Source organism: Aotus nancymaae, unplaced genomic scaffold (assembly GCF_030222135.1).
Source record: "Aotus nancymaae isolate 86718 unplaced genomic scaffold, 86718_ANA_hifiasm-v0.15.2.pri h1tg000058l, whole genome shotgun sequence".
NCBI classification, from domain to species: Eukaryota; Metazoa; Chordata; class Mammalia; order Primates; family Aotidae; genus Aotus; species Aotus nancymaae.
Window position 1 is genome coordinate 21,282,173 of NW_026988472.1, and position 21,374 is coordinate 21,303,546.

The window sequence follows — 21,374 nt, forward strand, 5'->3', positions numbered from 1 at the left end:
AATAGTGAAAAAGGCAAAATAAAAAATGACAACCTGAAGTAGTGATAACAATTCTACCCAACACTTTAGCTTGAGCTATCTCAGGAGCCTCTTGAAGCAGGGTATCACAGCGGACTCAGAAATGTACATACAAGATGTGTACAAAGTTGAAATGCGTAAGACGCTACCAGAGTTCTACAGCATATCTGTTGAGTTTTAGATGACCTCTTTCCATGCTAGTCAAAATAATTACATTAGTCCTGTAGCCCTCTGAAGTTTAGTTGAGGAGGCAGGTGGACCAATCTGAAGTCAGAATCCACTCATTTGTCTATCTTATGGAATTTGGAACCAGGTTCACTGAGTTGTTTATTGGACCTAGGTCATCTATTGTACAGAAAAGTTTTAACATAAGATTACCATTCTTCTAAATGTCTGCTTATAAATTTAGCCCTTGGGTGGCATCTGGCAACTTTGATTTCAGGAGGATTCCCACTCCAGAACTGACAAAAGTGGCTTATTGTTCCTAAACTGTTTGTACAAACAGTATGGCTTATGCTGAACAGGTTCTTTCCTTCTGAGAGACTGGAAATTTGGTATGTGACCAGATGAGTTTCTAACAAGCTTCCTTGGCAGACAATATATTTCACAAGTGTTGTCACAACTCATCACTGGAGGAATTAAATACATCCTATGGGACCCCACTAGGAAAGGACCCTTGCAAGCTTGAGCCTGGTCTCCCCTGGATTTTGCTCCATGTGCCTCTTTGCTGATTATAACTGCATACAGAGTCCTGAGTCCTCCTAGTGAATCACTGAACCTGGCAATGGTCTTGAGGACCCCTGGTACACCTTTATATCTAGCTTTTCTCCAATGTGCTATGGTTCATACCTGCCTTCCCAGTCTGATCTCTAGAATCCTGAGAGCCTCATAATTGCCCTTTTGAGTTGTTTAATTGGGTAACAACTTGGTAATTTTCTCTGGAGGATTTCCCAGAACAAAAATCGACAGGATGCTTTTGTACAACCTGGGTGTGCCAACATGCCAGCATTCTACTTCAAGGAGCTGCTGCTGTGTAAATTTCAAATATGTCAATCCTGAATTATGTTTTAAAAATCAGTTAACCAAGGACACAACCAGTGTACATGTGCTTCAGAGAATATTTAGAAGTGTGGTATAGGAGGAAAGTGACAATCAACTCTCTGAGAAGACTGAATCAGGAAGAATGCTAAGACTCTTTTGAAGAAGAAACACACATACAGACAAAAAAGGCAGTGATTGAAATAGTCTGATGAACAAGCTATATGCTTACGCATCTGTCCTCTGTTTCTTTTCGTCTCCTATGGCCAGATTTCTGCAATTCTTGACAAAAATGTATAGCCCACCAGTTTTGTAGCAGTAGCTTATACGGAGAAGGATTTCACCACTGACTTTCACATTGCCATAGTCTCCTGTTTCACTGTAAACACTCATCATGCTGTTAAGGCTGGTCTGGAATAAACAAGATGGAAAAAGACATCCAGTGTCATTCTAATGATCTCTTCACAGAATCAACCCTCTTCATTCAATTATAGTTACTGTTCTTTATAACGAGCACAGAGGTCTAGAGTGAGCAAAGAAAACAAGAGTCACATGTTTTGCTTGTTTGGCTGCTGTTGTACAAAATCCAAGCTGGAGAAAAGACAACAGATCTAGTACCACCAGGAAAAAAGGCAGGAAACTTGCTTAGAGGGGAGCATTTCCTTCTTGTGTTAGAGAAAATCCTTTGTTTATTCACTTCTACTAATGAATACAGGGTCACTGAGGCATTCCAAATCTCACCTCTTGTCCATCCCTGCAGCTTCCTCCATTTTCACTGGTAGACTCAAATTCAATATACTTTAAGGTGTAGAATACATCGATTGGGACAAAGAATGGCTTATCTCATATTCTGTGCTAGCAGGGGCCACACACTTCTTTCTTTGACACCTACAGGGAGCATCCCATCAGTCTCCAGGGAGCCACAACTGTAGCTTTAACAAGGACATGCCAGAAGAACATCACATACCCACAGCTTCCATGATTTCCCTCAACTGAGTAGTTAGCTGTGTGGCTACATGAGTAGTATAAGACCATGGCTTTGTAAATCTGTATAAAGTAGCAGCCCACAAAATATACCATTAAACAATAAAATCACACACCAACCAATCATCAAAATAAACTGAAAAAAAAAGTCCAAATCTACCAGAATGAATGAGGCTTTTGACAAGACACTAATGACATGGGCCAGCTTTTAATTTATAGTAGTCCCCTTTATCCACAGTTTCACTTTCTGTAGTTTCGGCTACCTGTTGTCAATTGTCATCAAAAATATTAAATGGAAAACTCCAGAAACAAACAATTCATAAATTTTAAATTGTATGCTGCTTTGAGTTTGTGAAAGGAAAATATCTTGGGCCCCCAAAATCACTAAGCTAAAGGGAAAAGTTAAGCTTTGAAAGGAACTGCTTAGGGCAAACCTGCCTCAGATTCTGTTCAAAGTCACCCCTCTGCTCGCTGAGACAAATGCATATCTGATTGCCTCCTTTGAAGAGACTAATCAGAAACTCAAACTAATGCAACCATTTGTCTCTTATCTACCTATGACCTGGAGCCCCCTCCCCACTTCGAGTTGTCCCATCTTTCCAGACCCAACCAGTGTTCATCTTACATATGTTGATTGATGTCTTATGTCTCCCTAAATTATATAAAACCAAACTGTGCTATGACCACCTTGGGCACATGTTGTCAGGACCTCCTAAGGCTGTGTCAGGGGTGCCAGTCCTCAGCCTTGGCAAAATAAACTTTCTAAATTAACTGAGACCTGCCTCAGATTTTCGTGGTTCAGAAGTAGCATGATGAAATTTCACGTCATACTGCTCTATTCCACCCTGGATGTGAAGTCTCCCCTTTGTCCAGTGGATCCACACTGTAGATGCTACTTGCCTGTTAGTCACTTAGCTGTCTCAGTTATCAGACTGACTGTCCTGCTGTCACAGAGCTTGTGTTCAACTCATTCTTATTTTACTTAATAATGACTCCAAAGTGTAAGAGTAAAGATTGTGGTAATTCATATATGTCAAAGAGAAGCCAAAAGTGCTTTCTTTAAGTGGAAATGTGGCCTTGGTGTTCCTTGGCCAGGGTTCAGTACTATGTGAGGTTTCAGGCATCCACTGGGGTGGGTAGAATGTGTCCTCTGTGGATAAAGGTGACTACTGTAAATGTAATAAAATTATCCTTTGGTACTAGAAGTGAAAACTGTATATCTTAGTAACTGTCACAAAAGACCACCTGGAAGACTTTCATGGATGACCCAGTAGTTTCAAAACCACTTTTCTGTGAAGCACTGGGAAGTCAAGACTACGGTAAGTACACAGGGACCTTAGACTGTCCTCTTTTTGCTTTTGGTAAAAGTTATTGTGTTCCACCAATTTCTTGGAGTAGAGACTGACCAAAGAACAGGATGTGGGTGATGTGGCCACATGTCTTCTGAGCTTCTTCACAGGCAAGAGCAGACCAATAATTCCATAATTATTTGGAAATTACAGCTTAAAGAAAGCCAGTGAGTGACCTAATCTGTCTTTCCTATTCCTAAAACAGAGCAACAAAAGTTTTATATTTAGCAGGTGGCTTTGAGGAGTGCTTTTCAAACTTTAATTGCATATAAATCACCCAGAGATCTTTTAAAAATGAAAATACTGATCTCTTCAGTCTAGGGTAAGGTCTGAGATTTTACTGTTCTAACAAACTAGGCCTGCAGTTCCCAAAATGTGTATCAAGGTACCACAGAGTACCACAGCAAACTCACAGGGGAATCACAGAAATATTTTAAATTCTCAACGGAAACATCCACACCTATCAGACACCATGTAAGCTACTAACTAGTAATTCACAGTGTCAACATTAAACCACACTTTACTCTTTTCAATAAACTCCTATTTGTGTGAAGCTGACTTTTTTGGCAGTTGCTGCGACAAAAAGAAAATATTGCATAAAAATAAATACGAAATGGGAAATGAAAATAGTGATGTCCAATCAGATTCCAAGATTTGATAACTGTGTAATGCTCAATAGGCACACATATCCTGTCAGTGGTAAGTAATAGGGGTTATTTAAGGATGCAATGAAAATACTATTTTTTTCTTTTTTCTTTTTTTTTTTTGACAGAGTCTTGCTCTGTCACCCAGGCTGAAGTGCAGTGATGCAATCTCAGCTCACTGCAACCTCCACCTCCTGGGTTCAAGTGATTCTCCTGCCTCAGCCTCCTTAGTAGCTAGGACTACATGCATGCGTCATCACTCCCAGCTATTTTTTTTTTTTTTGTATTTTTAGTAGAGATGAGGTTTCACCATTTTTGGCCAGATGGTCTTGATCTCTTGACCTTGTGATCCGCCCGCCTCAGCCTCCCAAAGTGCTGAGATTACTGTGCCCTGCTACTATTTTTCTTTCAATTTATTGTAGCATTTTTTTCCAAATGGTTAGTAAATTGTTAGGATGCAAGTGCTTATTAAATGGTTTGGGTCTAACTACTTAATAAATGGACTAGTCAGGTGCTACTTTTAGGATAGGAGTGCCATAAAAGAATTACTGAGACACTAGGGGCTTTGTGAACTGAGAAAGTTTTGGAGTCCCTATTCCAAGTGATGCAATGTTGCTAGTCCATGGAGAATGCTTTGAGTATCAAAGATTTTAAGAATAAGCCCCAACCTCCTCATGTTATAAATGAGAAAACTCTGGTTCACAAAAATGGTTGGTAGTGCCAAGACATAAAGCAAGATCTCCCGGTTTCTTGTCTGAGGACTACCCCACCATACCTGACTACCCTTATTTATCACTGATTTGTGTCTATACCATATCTTTGTAGCCACATCTTCAAAGAACATCCTCTGTAAACAGAGGGCCCCTATGGATAAAAGGAAATATAAGAACCCACAAATACTGGGGCTTGTGAGAAATTAAGACAGCTATGGCAATTTTACTACTAACTAAACTTTATGCGTTTAAGTAAGCTAAGACTATAATTTAAAATAGATGTTTACTCCAAATGTTTTGCTTATGGTAAATCATTTTAAACCATGTGTCTTTTGACTGGCATTCAGATTCCAATGTTTAATGAATTGGAATACTTGGGTTCTGATAACCTCATCAATCTTTTAAAAGAGAACTTCTGGTTAATTCTATATAAGTCAGAAAAAGATAAATATGGGGCAAATTGCTTAATCATAGTTCCCAGACCATGAAATGTATGAAGTATGTTTGGAAAGAACAAAGAGGAAAGGTTGAAAACTCACAGTGTCTGAGTCAGCATCAGGCACATTTAGGTAGGTCCACTTCCTGTCAGAACCTGCTTGAGAATTCTTTAGAGAAGTCATCCAAAGATCAAAAGAAAAAAAAAAAGCATCAGAGTAACAGAAATCAGAGAAGCCAGGAAAAAGACTTACAGGCACACAGACAGATACAAGGACGCAGGGTCTTCCTTTCAAAAAAGGCCTTGAACACTAAAGAAAGGACTTTATTTTGTAGGCACTGGGAAGCTATGGATGGGTTTTGAATAGATGAGAGACCTGATTGGGCATGTGTTTTAGGAAAATGACTGGCAGCAATCTGGAGGACAGTTTGGGAGTTTAGAGAATGGTGTCAGGGAAATTTGTCAGCAGAAAATTGAAAAATAATTTATAGGCTTGAGCTGACTGAGTCTGAACTAGGGATTGAGGAGATTTTAAAACCTGGGTGAGGACTGGAAGAAGGAAGAAATCAGGAGCCTGAGAAAAAGCCCACACCAAATTAGACTGAAAGGTACTCTGTGGGCAAAGGGCTAGCAGGATCCTACAATGATTTTTAATTCATTATCATGCATTTTCCCTAGAACATTCATATCTCCTTTGGAAATGCACAGAAAATCAACAGGAGAGAGAAGAAAACTTTCCACATTTTATAGTGAACTGCTTACAGTTGATAGGCCACTTGCCAGACTGTGAGTGTTTGTAGATAACTGTGAGGACACTAAGGCATCAATGCTTTCTTCAGTCTCTTCCAAGGAGTCCTAAGAAAGAACAGGAAAAATCAATGGGTTGGTTTATTTTTTTTTTAGAATGTCTTTTCACTTGAAATACCACTTTCTTTCATAAATATTTGAGATTCAGATAAAAATATCTACAAATCATTCCATTCCTAGGTTTTTCTCTTTTCTTCTCCAGTCAATCTGAATTATACCATCAGAGAAGTGGGCAGGGATAGTGGGTAGAGAGTGGGGTCTCCTTTCTAATGGTGCTTACTTTATGGAAAGAACATGAAATTTGGAATCATACAGACCTGGGTTCAATTCCTATCTCTAAGGTGATTCGTGTTGGACAATGTACTTAGGTTATTTTAATTTTACACACACACACACACACACACACACACACACACACTGCCAAGTTGGTAAAATATATCTCAAAAATCTCTCCACTAGGATGAACTAGATACTGGACTGTCATCTCAAATCCCAGATTCTACTTTTCCTTTCCCATTTCTTTTTCTCCTTCATGATAAAATGGCTTTTTTTCCCCTAGTTACTTAAGTGATATATTTTCCTAGTAAAAATATTTCAAACAATATACATAAATGGAAATTAAAAACTTAGATCTCTCATTAACATATTCATGATCAAATTTCAGTATTTTTGATTATATGATCACACACACACATACACATATACACATAGATCGATTATATCACACATACTGCTTTTTATTATGGGCACTTTTCTTTTTTGTTTCTCCTCTCCTCCTTCCCATCCTTTCACCCCAGGTGAAATTAATATTTAACATCCTGTTGTACATATTACATTCCATGTCTTTCTCCTTTTTTAAAACACGTGAAAAATCATTTGAAAACATACACACACAAATCTAAGTATACATTCACGAGAATTTTTTAAACTATTGTTTTACAAATCAGGATTATGATATACACTTCTGGGGTTGGTTTTCAAAAGTCTTTATTATAAGATAAAACATATTAAGAAGCACATAAAACATAGATGTGTAGTATAATAACAACATAAAATGATCAAACAGAAGCTCCCTGTATATCCTGTCCATATCAAAAGCCCCTTCTCTCCCCTGGGAATAGTTAATATTTTAATTCTTATGGTTAATCACATCCTTGCTTTTATTTACATTTTAACGGTATAAGCATACACTCCAAAACAAAATGATTTTGTTTTTCCTGTGTTTGAACTTTGTGAAAGTGTAACTAAATGCTATACATTCCTTTATGTTTTGCTTGTTTTGCTTAATATTGCCTTAAAATTCATCCAAATTGTTGCATATTTTTGTAGCCCATTCATTTTTATTGCCATTTAATATTCCATTGTATGATATCCAAAACTTTATTCATTCCCTAGTTGCTTAATATTTGGTTTATTTTCAGATTTTTTTCTATTGTGACCAACACTGATATAAATATTTTGTGAATATGTATCCTGGCACATATACATACACTACAGTATACACACACCACAGTATATATATTCACATACTTGAATATATACCAGTGAGAGGAATTGTCAAGTCATGGGGCACACATATCTCCACATGCTTATCTATATCATTTTAAAGATAATGTCAAATTTTCAGAAGTAGTTATAGCAATTTATAGTCTAACTGGTAGTGTATAAGAGTTCCCATTCCTCCACATCCTTGCCTGCAAACAGATGGTATTGTTAGATTTTTTTTTCATTTTTGCCAATCCAGTAGATGTTTACAGTCTTCATGATTTTAATTTCCAATTCTCTTATTACTAAGCTGAATACCATTTTGTGATAGTTGGTCAACTGAATTTTCTGTTTTGTGAAGTACTTGTTCAAAAATTGCTTACTTTTATATTGGTTTACAGTAAGTCATCACTTAATGTCATCCACAGGTTCTTGAAAACTGCAACCTTAAGTGAAAGGACGTGCAGCAGGTCCTTAAATAATGTCATTTCATTATAGTGTTGATGACAAAAAATGTTTTTGTTATAGGTCATTTTGCTGAAATTGGCAGTTTCTAAGAATCTGTTGATGATATTAAGTGAGAACTTATTTTACTTGCATTTTTCTCACTGATGGGTCCACAAGATAAGCTGGAATATCTTGTAGAATAGCATCTTGAAAGAAAGTGCTGACTTCATGGATGAATCCATTCAAACACTTGGGGAAGAATTAATGCCAATCCCTGTCAAATTCTTCTAAAAATTGAAGAGGAGGGAACACTTCCAAACTTATTTTAAGAAACCAGCATTACCCGGATAGCAAAGTCAGACAAGGATACCCAAAAAAAAAAAAAAAAAAAAAAAGAGAGAGAGAAGAAGAAAAAGAAAAAGGACAAAATTGCAGGCCAATATCCTTGATAAGCTATAGATTCAAAAGTCCTCATCAAAATCCTAGCAAATAGAATTCAACAGTGCATGAAGAAGCTCATTCAACCTGACTAAGTGAGAATTTATCCCTGGATGCAAGGATGGTTTAACATAAACAAATTAGTAATTATGATAATCTGCATTAACAGAATGAAGGATAAAAAATCACATGATCATCTCAATAGATTCAGAAAAGGCAGTGGCCAAAATCAACATCTTTTCATACTAAAAACTCAACAAATTAGATAAAGAAAAAATGTACCTCAACATAAAACCATACATGACAAGCTCTTAGCTAAGATTATACCCAACATTGAAAAGCTGAAAGCATTTCCTCCAAGATCAGAAACAATACAGTATGCCCACTCTTACCAATTCTACTCAATATAGTACTGGACGTCCTAGCCAGAGCAATTAAACAGGGACAAGAAAATAAAAGGCATCTAAATTGGAAAGGAAGAAGTAAAATTGTCTCTGTTTGCAGATGACATGATTTTATATATAGAAAACCCTAAAAAACTTAAACAAAATGCTGCCAAAACTAATAAGCTCTTAATTCTGAAAAATATATCCCTATTATTTTTTCAAATTGTCCCTTTTCTATATTTTTATGTTTTGCTCTGTCTGGGTATGCAATTATCCAATGGTCATCACACGATGTACCAGTCTTCATATTTCTTTACTTTCTTGTTAAAAGTGGATATTACAAAATTCAAACATTTACGAAATAGAAAGAACAGCATAATGAACCGTTGTAACTGATTACACGTTTTAACAATTATCACTTTTCTAGGTATTTTCCTTGCTGCTTATTTTTTCTCCCACAACTTTATTGAGGTATGTTTTACATACCATAAAATTCACCTATTGTATACATGCAATTCAGCGATTTTTAGCAAATTTATAGTTGAGCAAACATCAACATAATCCAGTTTTAGTACGTTTCCAACCTAGTAAGTTCCCCCATGCCTGTTTGCAGTCAGTCCCTACTTCTTCACTCCCTGACAACCATTAATCTGCTTTAATTTCCCTATCAATTTTCCTTTCATTGACATTTCATATAAATGTAATTATATGATATATAGTTTTGCCTGGTTTCTTTCACTTGGCATAATGTTTTCAAGGTTCATCAATGTTGTAGTATGTGTTAGTACTTCATTTCTTTTTACTTCTGAGTAATATATCATTATATTCTATCTAGCCACTAGACATTATCATTTTCACTTTTTGGCTATTATGAATAATGCTGCTGTAAATATTCATGTGTAAGTCTTTTTTTTTTCCTGTGGTTTTCTTTTTAATTATCTTAAGTCTTATTATCCCACATCATTTTTAAATTTGTGTATATCTCCTCTACTTTAATCCTTTTAAGTTGGCAAAAGCACCATTCCCAATCACAAATACACAGCAGTTGTACAGTTTTGTTTCTGAATGGCTGTTTAAAGACAGTCCTAAATTATAACTTAGTTTGACTTAGATTGTAAAGAATCCAAGAGTGAAGTTTAATTGGCTACTATTTTAAAAGCATGTGACCTTATAGATCATCTATAAAATGTGTGAAGTGCTAAATAATTTTTGATATTACACATAAACCACACAAAATGCCTTTCAATAAGTAAAAGGAACCATTTTAAATACTGGGAATTCTAATTAGATTGGCATAGTTAAGGCCAAAAATATAACCATTGCTACCCATTTGTCTTCAACCCTTGCCTTTAAGAGGCAAATGAACACAAAACACAGGTGGAATCTTGCTTGGTTCTGAGACAGTGAAGGAATTTCCCCCATATTTAAATATATTCACATAACCAGTTATATAAATCTAAATATAAAACCAATCTCCAGTAAGTTTGAAGATGACACTCACCATCTTTGCGAAAAGTTTAACATTACTAAAGAAGTCTAATCATATCTTTAGAAGGGGTAAACAGTGATAGAATTTACTAGATTGGAATTACTATTAAAATCCAAAAACTGAATATATTCGTTTAACCACAAGCCAGTCTTAGTTTTAAATCAGGACTGCCCAACAAAATATTCTGTCAGTCATTCATGATGTAAATTCTGGTGTATGAGATCTATTAAAGTATGGTACACATAAAAAAGTCATGAGACATTTGTTTCATAATAAATAAGGCAGTGGCCAATTATTACTCATTAGTAGCTTTTTTGAGATAAGCTATTAAGTCTTCCCTTTCTCCCTTCTTCTTAATGCCGGCAAAGATCATTTTTGTTCCAAGGATATACTTCTTGGGATTCTCCAACTATTCCATCAGTGTATCCTCTCCCCAGATGATGCCTTTGTTCTTATTGGCTTCAGTGTAAGTGAATCCAGAGGCCTGACCTGTCTTCCGCCCAAAGATACCATGGAGATTAGGCCCAGTCTTGTGCTTGCCTCCCTTTTCCACGGTGTGACACTGGGAACACTTCTGAATAAAAATCCTCTTGCCTTTCTCAACATCACCCATGTTTAATTCTTTTTCATCGTTAGCGCAACAAAGGTTACCGCTCAGAAGCCAGACGTCCCACTCTCTCATGTGTAAGTCTTTATGTGGACATAAGTTATCATTTCTATTGGGTAGATACCTAGGATCAGAATTGCTATGTCATGTGGTAAATTTATGTTTAACTTGTAAAAAAGTTACCAAACTCTTATGGAATGGCTGTAGGTAGCATTTTTCATTCCCATCAGCCATGTAGGGGGGTTCAAATTCCTCCATATCATCATCAACACTTTTATTATGTCTTTTTAATCACAGCCATTCAAGAGGGTGCGAAGTAGTATCTCATTGTGATTTTAATTTTCATTTATCTGATAACTAATGACCCTGAACATATTTTAATGAAGCTATTAGGCATTTGTAAATCTTCTTTGATTAAATGTCTATCCAAATCTTTTACCCATGATCTAATATGATTATTTGTCTTTTTAATATTGAATGTGAAAGTTTTAAGGAATATATTCTAGATACAAGTCCTTCAACAACTACATAATTTGAAAATACTTTTCCAGTCTGTGGCTTGACTTTCCATGTCTGTAATGGTATCTTTTGAAGTGTAAACAAATTTGATTTTGATGAAATTCAATTTATTAGTTTTTTTTTCTTGAATACATGCATCATGCTTTTGGTGCCATATCTAAGAATTTTTTGCCTAACTCAAAGTCTTGGAGATTTTCTCCTAGGTTTTCTTTCAGAATTTTATGGTTTCAGTTCCTATATTTAGGTTTATAATCCATTTTGAATTACTTAGTTTCTGCATGGTATATGTTAAGAGTCAAAGTTCTTTTTTGTTTTGTGGTATTTGGACATCCAATTGTCCCAGTATGATTTGTTGAAAAGTTATTCTTTCCCCACTGAAGTACCAAAAATCAATTGGCCATAAATATAAAGTTTTCTTTTGTTCTGGAATCTCAATTCTATTCCATTGATTGCCTATGCTTATGCCAATACTATGTTGTATTGGTAACTATAAGTGTAAAGTAAGTTTTTAAATCTGGTAGTATAAGTCTTCCAACTTTGCTTTTTAAAATTGATTTTGTTATTTTGGGTCCCATATGTTTTTATATAAATGGTAGAATCATAATTTCTATTTCTTCAAAATTATCCTGCTTGAATTTTGATTGGGTTTGCATTGTCCATAAATTTATTTGGAGAGAATTTCCATCTTAAAAATATTGACTTGGAGGAGACACCGCCGCAGTTGCCGCTACATTGGGGATTTCTGGCTCTTTCCTCTTCGCCTTAAATTCGGGTGTCTTTTATGAATAATCAAAAGCAGCAAAAGCCAACGCTATCAGGCTAGCGTTTTAAAACAAGAAAAAGAGATGAAAAAGAGAGGTTTGATCCTACTCAGTTTCAAGACTGTATTATTCAAGGCTTAACTGAAACCAGTACTGATTTGGAAGCAGTAGCTAAGTTTCTTGATGCTTCTGGAGCAAAACTTGATTACCGTCGATATGCAGAAACACTCTTTGACATTCTGGTGGCTGGTGGAATGCTGGCCCCCGGTGGTACACTGGCAGATGACATGATGCGCACAGATGTCTGTGTATTTGCAGCCCAAGAAGACCTAGAGACCATGCAAGCATTTGCTCAGATTTTTAACAAGTTAATCAGGTGCTACAAATACCTGGAGAAAGGTTTTGAAGATGAAGTAAAAAAGCTGCTGCTGTTCTTAAAGGGTTTTTCAGAGTCGGAGAGGAACAAGCTGGCTATGTTGACTGGTGTTCTTCTGGCTAATGGAACACTTAATGCATCCATTCTTAATAGCCTTTATAATGAGAATTTGGTTAAAGAAGGGGTTTCAGCAGCTTTTGCTGTAAAGCTCTTTAAATCATGGATAAATGAAAAAGATATCAATGCAGTAGCTGCAAGTCTTCAGAAAGTCAGCATGGATAACAGACTGATGGAACTTTTTCCTGCCAATAAGCAAAGCGTTGAACACTTCACAAAGTATTTTACTGAGGCAGGCTTGAAAGAGCTTTCAGAGTATGTTCGGAATCAGCAAACCATCGGAGCTCGTAAGGAGCTCCAGAAAGAACTTCAAGAACAGATGTCCCGTGGTGATCCATTTAAGGATATAATTTTATATGTCAAAGAGGAGATGAAAAAAAAACAACATCCCAGAACCAGTTGTCATCGGAATAGTCTGGTCAAGTATAATGAGCACTGTGGAATGGAACAAAAAAGAGGAGCTTGTAGCAGAGCAAGCCATCAAGCACTTGAAGCAATACAGCCCTCTACTTGCTGCCTTTACTACTCAAGGTCAGTCTGAGCTGACTCTGTTACTGAAGATTCAGGACAACATATGACAACATTCATTTCATGAAAGCCTTCCAGAAAATAGTGGTGCTTTTTTATAAAGCTGAAGTCCTGAGCGAAGAGCCCATTTTGAAGTGGTATAAAGATGCACATGTTGCGAAGGGCAAGAGTGTTTTCCTTGAGCAAATGAAAAAGTTGGTGGAGTGGCTCAAAAATGCTGAAGAAGAATCTGAGTCTGAAGCTGAAGAAGGTGACTGAATTTTAAAACTACACCCTTAGTAAAGCAAACAGGACTTGTAGATAAAATGTCATGTCTCATGTGTCCTGGTTCTTACATCTTCCTACCTCCCTGTATCAAGCATGATATAAGGGCTTTCATGGCAAATTTTATTTTAACTGTTTCTATGGTTGCTGGAAATGTTGGGTTTAGTTTCTAAAACTATGTTTTAAGTACCTACAGGAGCTATAGATTTGAACCTAATGTTGCATTAGTCTTTTCAGTTATCTTCTACCTCCTGTATTTTCTACTGTAATGTAATTTAAGGCCTTCCACAATGAACAGTTCACTTTACTCCCTGGGTTTTCTATAAACAGTTTTCAAAATATGATTTGGTTAAAAAAATAATTTGTTATAAAAATTCTGTTTGCGAATTAAACTGTAAAAGTATCCAGAGTCTCAAAAGGCGATGATTTGTGTGATAATATGGCATGCCCGGAGCCCTACTCATCAGTTAAAAATCCATATGTAATAATTGAATTCATTTAACATGAATCTTGAATATGAGGACCATTGCTTGCATGTTTTTTGTTTTGTTTGCTTGTTTGTTTGCGTTTTTAACTCCAGGTGTCCTAAAGCTCAATTGTTTGCTCTCTGGTTTTCATCCTTAGAGAAGCCATGGAGAACAGACTTGAAAAGTTTAGGAAATCATAATGTGGCAGAGGTGGTGGGAAGAAGAAAGTTGAGCTTTTTCCCCTTGAGAAACTTCTGCATTTATTTGTATTTTTCCAGGCAAAACAAATGGGTATTCTTCTCATACAGGCATTTTCAGATAAACCTTAGAAAAATCTTATTTAAGGTATTTTATGCACAGAATACACTTAGATTGATAGGAAAGAAGTTGTCAAGGAGTTTGAGTAAAGAAAATGACTGATGTACTTACTTAACCCAGTAGAAATTGTTTAAAATGTTAAAAGGTCAGCATGTTCTAATTGGGAATCTAGATATAGCCAGCAAGAAAATAGATTTCCTACTGGCTTAGAGTATTTTCTATAACAAATGAAGTGCAATGACAATTATATATTGCTTCTTGGTCATACTGGACTGGCTTCATTCTCTTAATATTCAGTAATGACTCAAGCCTCTGGCTATTAACATACCCTAGTTGCCAATTTTATTTTCATCTTTTCTTGCTGCTACCCATCTATGTATGTAGTCATTGGCGGTGGGGGGCGGGGTGGGATGTAGCTACATTTTTTATGGAAAGATTTTGTGTTAAAAGTGAACATTTTTAAGGTTTTTAACTGGTGAAAGAAATTAGCCTGGAATAATGCCACCAGAGACTGAGTGGAAATCGCCCCTTTTGAAGGTGCCATTCTTATGAGCCAAAAGTTTGTTGTTTAAAAGTTCATTTTGAGGGAATAATGTGTAATATAATTTGAAATAAAGGTATAGTAACCTTAAAAAAATATTGACTCTTCTAATCTATTAACAAAGAATATCTTTCTACTCATTTAGGTCTCATTTAATTCAACAAAATTTTTGTTAGTTTTAGTGCACATGAACTTATACTTTTAAAAATGAATTTATTTTTTACTTTTGAAGATAATTTTTCATGCTATTATGAATGGAATTATATTCTTAATTTCATTTTCCAATTGATCATTGCTAGTATGTATAAATGCAGTTGATTTTTATGTATTGATTTTATCTCCTGAAACCTTGCTGATCTTGTTTATCAGTTCTAGTCATATTTTTGTAGAACCTTTATTACCTTCTACATACTGAATCATGTCATTTTCTTCTTCAATATGTTGATATAAATTATGCTGACAAATATTCTTATATAGATTCATTCTTCCACCCATAATTAGCATAACACTTACTTATTGATATTTCTATCATTGCTAGATTTTAATTGATATCATATTTAAAGTTTTGCATATATACTCATAAACTAGTTTGACTTGCAGTTTTGTTTTTTAAACTATTTTAAAAATCAAGTTTGAGTGTCAAGATTATACTGGCCTCATACAATGAATTTAAAGATTTTAATAATTTTTCTAAGATCAGGAATAGTTTAATAATGTTGGAATTAGTAGCTCTTTAAAGGTTGAACACGAGTAAGCTTTGAAATAATTTGATCTCATTGCCTACCTCTCTTTTGGAGGTGGACTTTAAAGTATTTTCCCATGTTTTTGTACTATAGGAAACAATATTTCATTTTAGAACTCTAAGTTTCCTACTTTGCTTTGGAAAAACTATCAATACCATTTTACATTTGTGTTCTACTTCTTTCAAGGAGTCCAAATTTTATTATAGCAATTATAGAAATTTGAATATCTGAATATTAGAATGGGAAATAACCTTTACAATAATCTAATTTAACCTTCTCATTCTAGAAATGAGTTCACTGAAATATTAATTTTCACATAATTTAGTCTTGGTTTAGAAGGAAATTTATTGGTGGTAATTTGAGATATAACAATGTTTATATAAATATGTAATCAGATATGTCTAATAATATTTGGCTTAGGAAAATGTCGGGATACCTCATTTCCCAGTTAAAGTGATAAGCCTTTAGCCAGAAATTGAAATCTCCAACAGGAGTTTTCTTAGAGATAATCTTCACTCATTAACCTGATTACCGATAAGCTTTTCTAAGTTATTATTTCAGTTTTTATGTGTTGACTGTGATGGCCAACAGGAAGAGATGATTGATATCCTCTCTTTACTCTCAACTCATCATCACCTAAAAGTGTAACCACTTGAACAAGATTATGCTCTTATTTCCTCTCATCGTTATACTTTCTTCCACAATCAACTTACCTTGTCTAAAGCCCCAGGGTCAGACTTGCTTCTTATGCTTATGGTATCCTCTAAGTCTTCTGTAAATGACTCACTCAAATCTAACTCAGATCGACTCCGATCTGGAAGGTGGAAAGAAAAAGAAAGATGTGAGTCAGCCTATTTTGTGAGAAGATTTCATTTTTTATTGCAAGTGTTTCACCTTTATTTCAATTTTTTTTAGGCACAGATCATAAATAGTACCATGAAAGCAACAGTCAGAGTCAGTAACTTTATGCTGTTTATGATAACATACTTCCATTTTTGGAAGTATTTTGGTAATTGCCTTGGACTGAATTACAGTTATGCATTCATGTTTCCTTCTACCACAGGAAGTTAAATGTTCTGTTGTAAAATGCTATGTTTTAAGCCATTTAAGTCAACTGCTTTGCTCCTAGACTTTTAAAAACTCTCTTAGAATGGGCCCTTCAGCTTAGAAAAAATAAAACATTAACCATTATTGCTTGCAATATTTAGAGAATTCACTATGTTTTCAGGTTTGACATAAAATACAAGGCAACCAATTGTAAACTGACACTTTGTGATATAGCAAGTTCCTTTTGCACAAAAAGGAGGGGCTGTAAATGCATTGAGATGAAGTTCTATTTCTTAAGGCAACAGAACATTCTTTCATCAGAAGAACATCTTGTTTTCAGTTTTGAAAATATAAGTTACAGAGCAATACACCTCTCAGTAATGCTGTGGACAGCTTACCAAGTCAGGACAGCTTATTTCCACAAAATAGTTCTATACCAAAGCACTACTGAGATCCACATAGTTACTTATAAATGAGAAAGTTTGGAGAGAGTAATCAAGTACTTAAGTTTGAATTGGTGAAAACAAAATGTCATACGGCCTGACACAGAGTATGTACTCAATAAACAGAAGCTGTTGAGTAGAAGTAGTGGAAGTAGACACTATGATGTTGGCTTCTAAACAGTTTGAATATTTAATTAACAGGTGAACAGCTGTTTTACTTCTGAGCAAAATGTAGCAATGACCACACACATTTAGAAAACCCTTTGGGTGTTGGCTGGCTAGAAGAGACCCCTCAATTCAGCATAAAGAATCCTGTTTTAGGATTTATGTATATATCATCATTAGGTAACAAGTAGCTTTTTTTTTTTTTTTTCGACAGAGTCTCTTGCTCTGTCACCCAGGCTGGAGTGCAGTGGTGTGATCTCAGCTCACTGCAACCTCCGCCTCCTGGGTTCAAGTGATTCTCCTGCCTCAGCCTCCCAAGTAGCTGGGGTTACAGGCATCCGCCACCACACCCAGCTAATTTTTGTATTTTTCGTAGAGATGGGGTTTCACCATGTTGGACAGGGTGGTCTCAAACTCCTGACCTCGTGATTTGCCTGCCTCAGCCTCCCAAAGTGCTGGGATTACAGGCGTGAGTCACTGCACCTGGCCACAGGTAGTTTTTTAATGTTGAAGACTTCGTCATGATTTTTATTCTATATATGGGACATAAACTTCATAATTATGACAAATTTCTCTAAAGAATTGTATTAGTTATAAGTATTAACATTTCAAAATGAATTAATAGCTGCTTCAGAGAACTGTTGTGATAATGAAGTAAAATGATATATTTGAGTGTACCATGCAAATGAAAGGGGTAATTATTAATACCTTAATGCTGCTTGCAAATAACTTCTTATTTAAACTACAGACTTTCTTTTGTCTATATGTTGGGAACTTCTGACCCCTATATCAGTTGAACTACCATTTCCTTGAACTCTGAGCAAGTGTTCTTATCTATCATATCAGATGTATCCTGGAACCATTTATATTTCCTACACTCATATATTGATATTCTGATGTAGCACTGAAACTTGGTGATGATGCCTGGCTAGAGTATATACTAAATCAATGGAATTTTTATGAATGTAAGATGCCAAAAGCATTACCTGGGTCTATCTTCAAGCAGTTCTATGGAGGGGCCTAACACCATAGGTCAAAGAAGGGATGCTTATTTTTTAAAGCATGAAACATCCATTTAATACCATACATAGCAGTCAATTTCATTTGCTTTAGTCATTTTATACAATAGAGTAGGCATGTTGTAAACACCCACCTGAGGAGAGAGAGGTTCCAGACACTGCTATGGAAGGTGTGCCAGAAGTGTTTCTGCGGTGACTCTTTGTGAGCTCCTGAGAGGTGCTTCCAATAGCAGCCAAACCCATGGGAATTTCGAAACCATACTCCTTCCCACAAAGTAAAAATGAGAAAAAAAAAAATTATACTGACTGTAATTTACTGTAAAATTCATCTATATAAATACACTTCAGTATAAACACTTTTATATGTATTATTATTTAGGGGGAGCTAATTGACATTTGAAGGACCCTCACCAGGAGTCCATATAACTCCAAAATTTACCATCAATAATTGTTATCAAAAATCTATTCCAAGAGATTTGTTAATTAGTGCAAAAGGTATCTGGACAATTTCTCATTCCCAAAATTAGTGAGTGCTCTAATATATGATTAATAAGAAAGATTATACAGGTACCCTCAATCTTATATGAATTATGTATAAGAATATGGCAAAATTAACACTCTCAGAGCAGCACTCAGGCTTAGAACTCTGTTTGGTCCCATTTTGTCCTCTCTTTCAACTTACCCTCTCCTCAATTGTCCCTTACTTCTTCCACCCCCATTTAACAGAACACCATGCACCTTTTCCAACTAGAAGGCTGGCTGGTCAGAATATGGGTGGTTACATCTGTTTTGGAATGACTTTCATGCATGGTACTTATCAATGTTCATAAAAATATAAAGAGTGAAAACTTCCCAAGGTCACAGGAATAGTGATTTTTTTTGTGGTGTCTGCTTGTTAATAAATGCTTGTACATGGGGCAGAATTCAGTCTGGAACTTGCTTTTATTATAATGCATGCTAAAGAAAATTCTGTCCCAACTTTGCCCATGACCATAGACCCAACTTTGTCTGTGACCTTTGTCCTGCCGTAGACCATGGTAGGGCTTGACTACTGCCTCATCCCAAGCTTGCTTGAGTGTTAAAACAACAACAACTACAACTACAATAAAAAAAAAATTTTTGGACCTTTTCAGAACTGGGCTGAGGTTAAGTGTCCATTCAAATTACATCGTGGTATGGTAATCATCAAATCTAAAACAGACTTTTCAATTGTCCCTTCTGTGAACAATCAAAATGTGCCTTTCAAAATCCTAGATGAAGAATTCCCTCCTTGTTTCCCATATCTTAGACATTCAGAGATACTTTGATAAACTCACTACAGAGAAATGTGGCTTTCACTTGCTTAACAGGCTAAACGATTCAGCTTCAATTTAGACTGTTTTTAGTATATTATTATTCTCCAACACATAATACCTATAGCAGGAGGTATATAACTCCTAACTTGCTCTAATTGCCATAGACAAGCAAAGTTTATCAAAAGAATGTGACAGAGGTCAAATTGATAAATTAGTTTAGGTCAATTTTCAACACCTCTTCAAAAAGTTGTTCACATCTGGAGTCCTCTAATGAAGCAAGACCAAGTTCCTTGGAGGCAATTATGTTAATGGCAAGTTTTTCCACAGGTGATCTGTATCACTAATATTGAGCACTAATAGGCCAATTAATATTGCACGGTCATTAACAAGCAATACATATCCTGGAGGTTCAGGATGTCAAGCCTAAAATTAATAGGTTGTATCATAATAGAGGACAGGTTAGAGACTTTCATACTCTAAAAGTATTTTGTGATGGTTAATATTAGGTATCTACTTGATTGGATTGAGGGATGCCTAGATGGCTGATAAAGTATTATTCCGGGTGCATCTGTGAGGGTATTGCCAGAGGAGATTGACATTGAAGTCAGTGGACTGGGAGAGGAAGACCCACTCCCAGTGTGGAGTGGGCACCATCCAATCAGCTGCCACTGTGGTTAGAACAAAGCACATGAAAGAACAGGGATAAGCAGCTTGCTTGCTGGGTCTGCTCACTCTTTCTCTTCCCAAGCTGCACCAGACACTTGGCTTCCTCTCCTCCTGCCCTTGGGCATCAGACTCCAGATTCTTCAGCCTTTAGACTCTGGGACTTGCACCAGCAGCCTCCCTGGGGCTCTTGGGCTTTCAGTTTCAGACTGGTGGCTGCACTGTAGGCCTCCCTGGTTTTGAGGCTATTGGACTTGGATTGAGTCATCCTACTGGCTTCTTTCTTTCTGCAGCCTGCAGACAGCCTATTATGGGATGTTGTCTGGTGAGGAAATTCTCCCTGAAAAACTCCCTTGTATATATCTACATGTATCTTATTGGTTCTATCCCTGTGGCTATCCCTAATACATTTTCTTTCATGCTAAAGCAGAAAAGAACATTGAAACAAAGAGATGCTAAGAAATGGGAGAAACTGAGAAGTTGTTACCTTGCTTATCATCTAATGCTATATATTTCCCTTTAGAATGAAAGAGCAAATGTACTTCATAAACTACTGTGCTGTCTTATTTTTATTCAACAGAAAGTACTTCTCTTTGTTTCTCTTAGAAAAGACCAGCTTAGACCAGCTAGATTGCAAGAATGAGATCAACATAGGCACTGTCTATGTATATGTACCTATACTCAACTCAATTGCAGGGAATTTCTGTTGGGGAGATCTAGGTGCTGTTTAACAAAGAAATGAGCAGGTAGGGTCTGTTAGTTTTGAGGGTATTAGCACATGAAAAGGGTGATTTCCCCCCTAATAATCTCAAATTGTACGTAGGAAGATAAACCTTGTTGTGAGAATAAACTTGATTAACTTATTGGTCATCGGACTGATTGTCAGCTGCTACTCACTGGGACAACTGTACTAGTTGTTAAATTTAAAAAAATATTTCTGTGTCAGTTGATAAACAGCACTACTCCCAGCTCACCACCCCCCAACTTCCCTGTGCTCCCCTGCATCCATAAGCCAAGGTCTCTTCATAGTTCAGGTTTAGTGCATGACATGGAAGGGCCCCCAGGATACTGCCCCAGCCTTGTGCCAATGTCTGTTGTGATTGTTCAACGTCCCTGCCAGACTGGTCACTAAATACTGCGAATATAGTTCCTTTTTAGATTGTCAAAGAGATGAGTGTAATTATCAACTATGCATGCACCTTTCTGGCTATTGAACAGAATTGGCTTGCTGACCTTAGCATAAATATTTATGAAGTTTTAAATATGC

General features: G+C 36.1%; 1 protein-coding gene and 2 pseudogenes across 2 annotated transcripts in view; 1 reads left to right on the forward strand and 2 right to left on the reverse strand.

Annotated features, from left to right (window-relative positions):
* The window catches only part of SYTL5 (synaptotagmin like 5), a 194,529-nt gene that overhangs the window by 21,708 nt on the left and 151,447 nt on the right, over window positions 1-21,374 (reverse strand). For both annotated transcript variants that reach the window (XM_064364420.1, XM_021673268.2), the window contains exons 8-12: window positions 18,284-18,413; window positions 16,189-16,289; window positions 5,945-6,037; window positions 5,286-5,351; window positions 1,289-1,467 (exon numbers count right to left, since the gene is read on the reverse strand). In XM_064364420.1, the coding sequence (XP_064220490.1) occupies window positions 1,289-1,467; window positions 5,286-5,351; window positions 5,945-6,037; window positions 16,189-16,289; window positions 18,284-18,413 (569 nt within the window). The remainder of the gene's footprint in view (window positions 1-1,288; window positions 1,468-5,285; window positions 5,352-5,944; window positions 6,038-16,188; window positions 16,290-18,283; window positions 18,414-21,374) is intronic.
* On the reverse strand, window positions 10,368-10,847 carry LOC105714214 (cytochrome c-like; annotated as a pseudogene).
* Window positions 12,071-13,815, forward strand: LOC105714212 (eIF5-mimic protein 2-like; annotated as a pseudogene).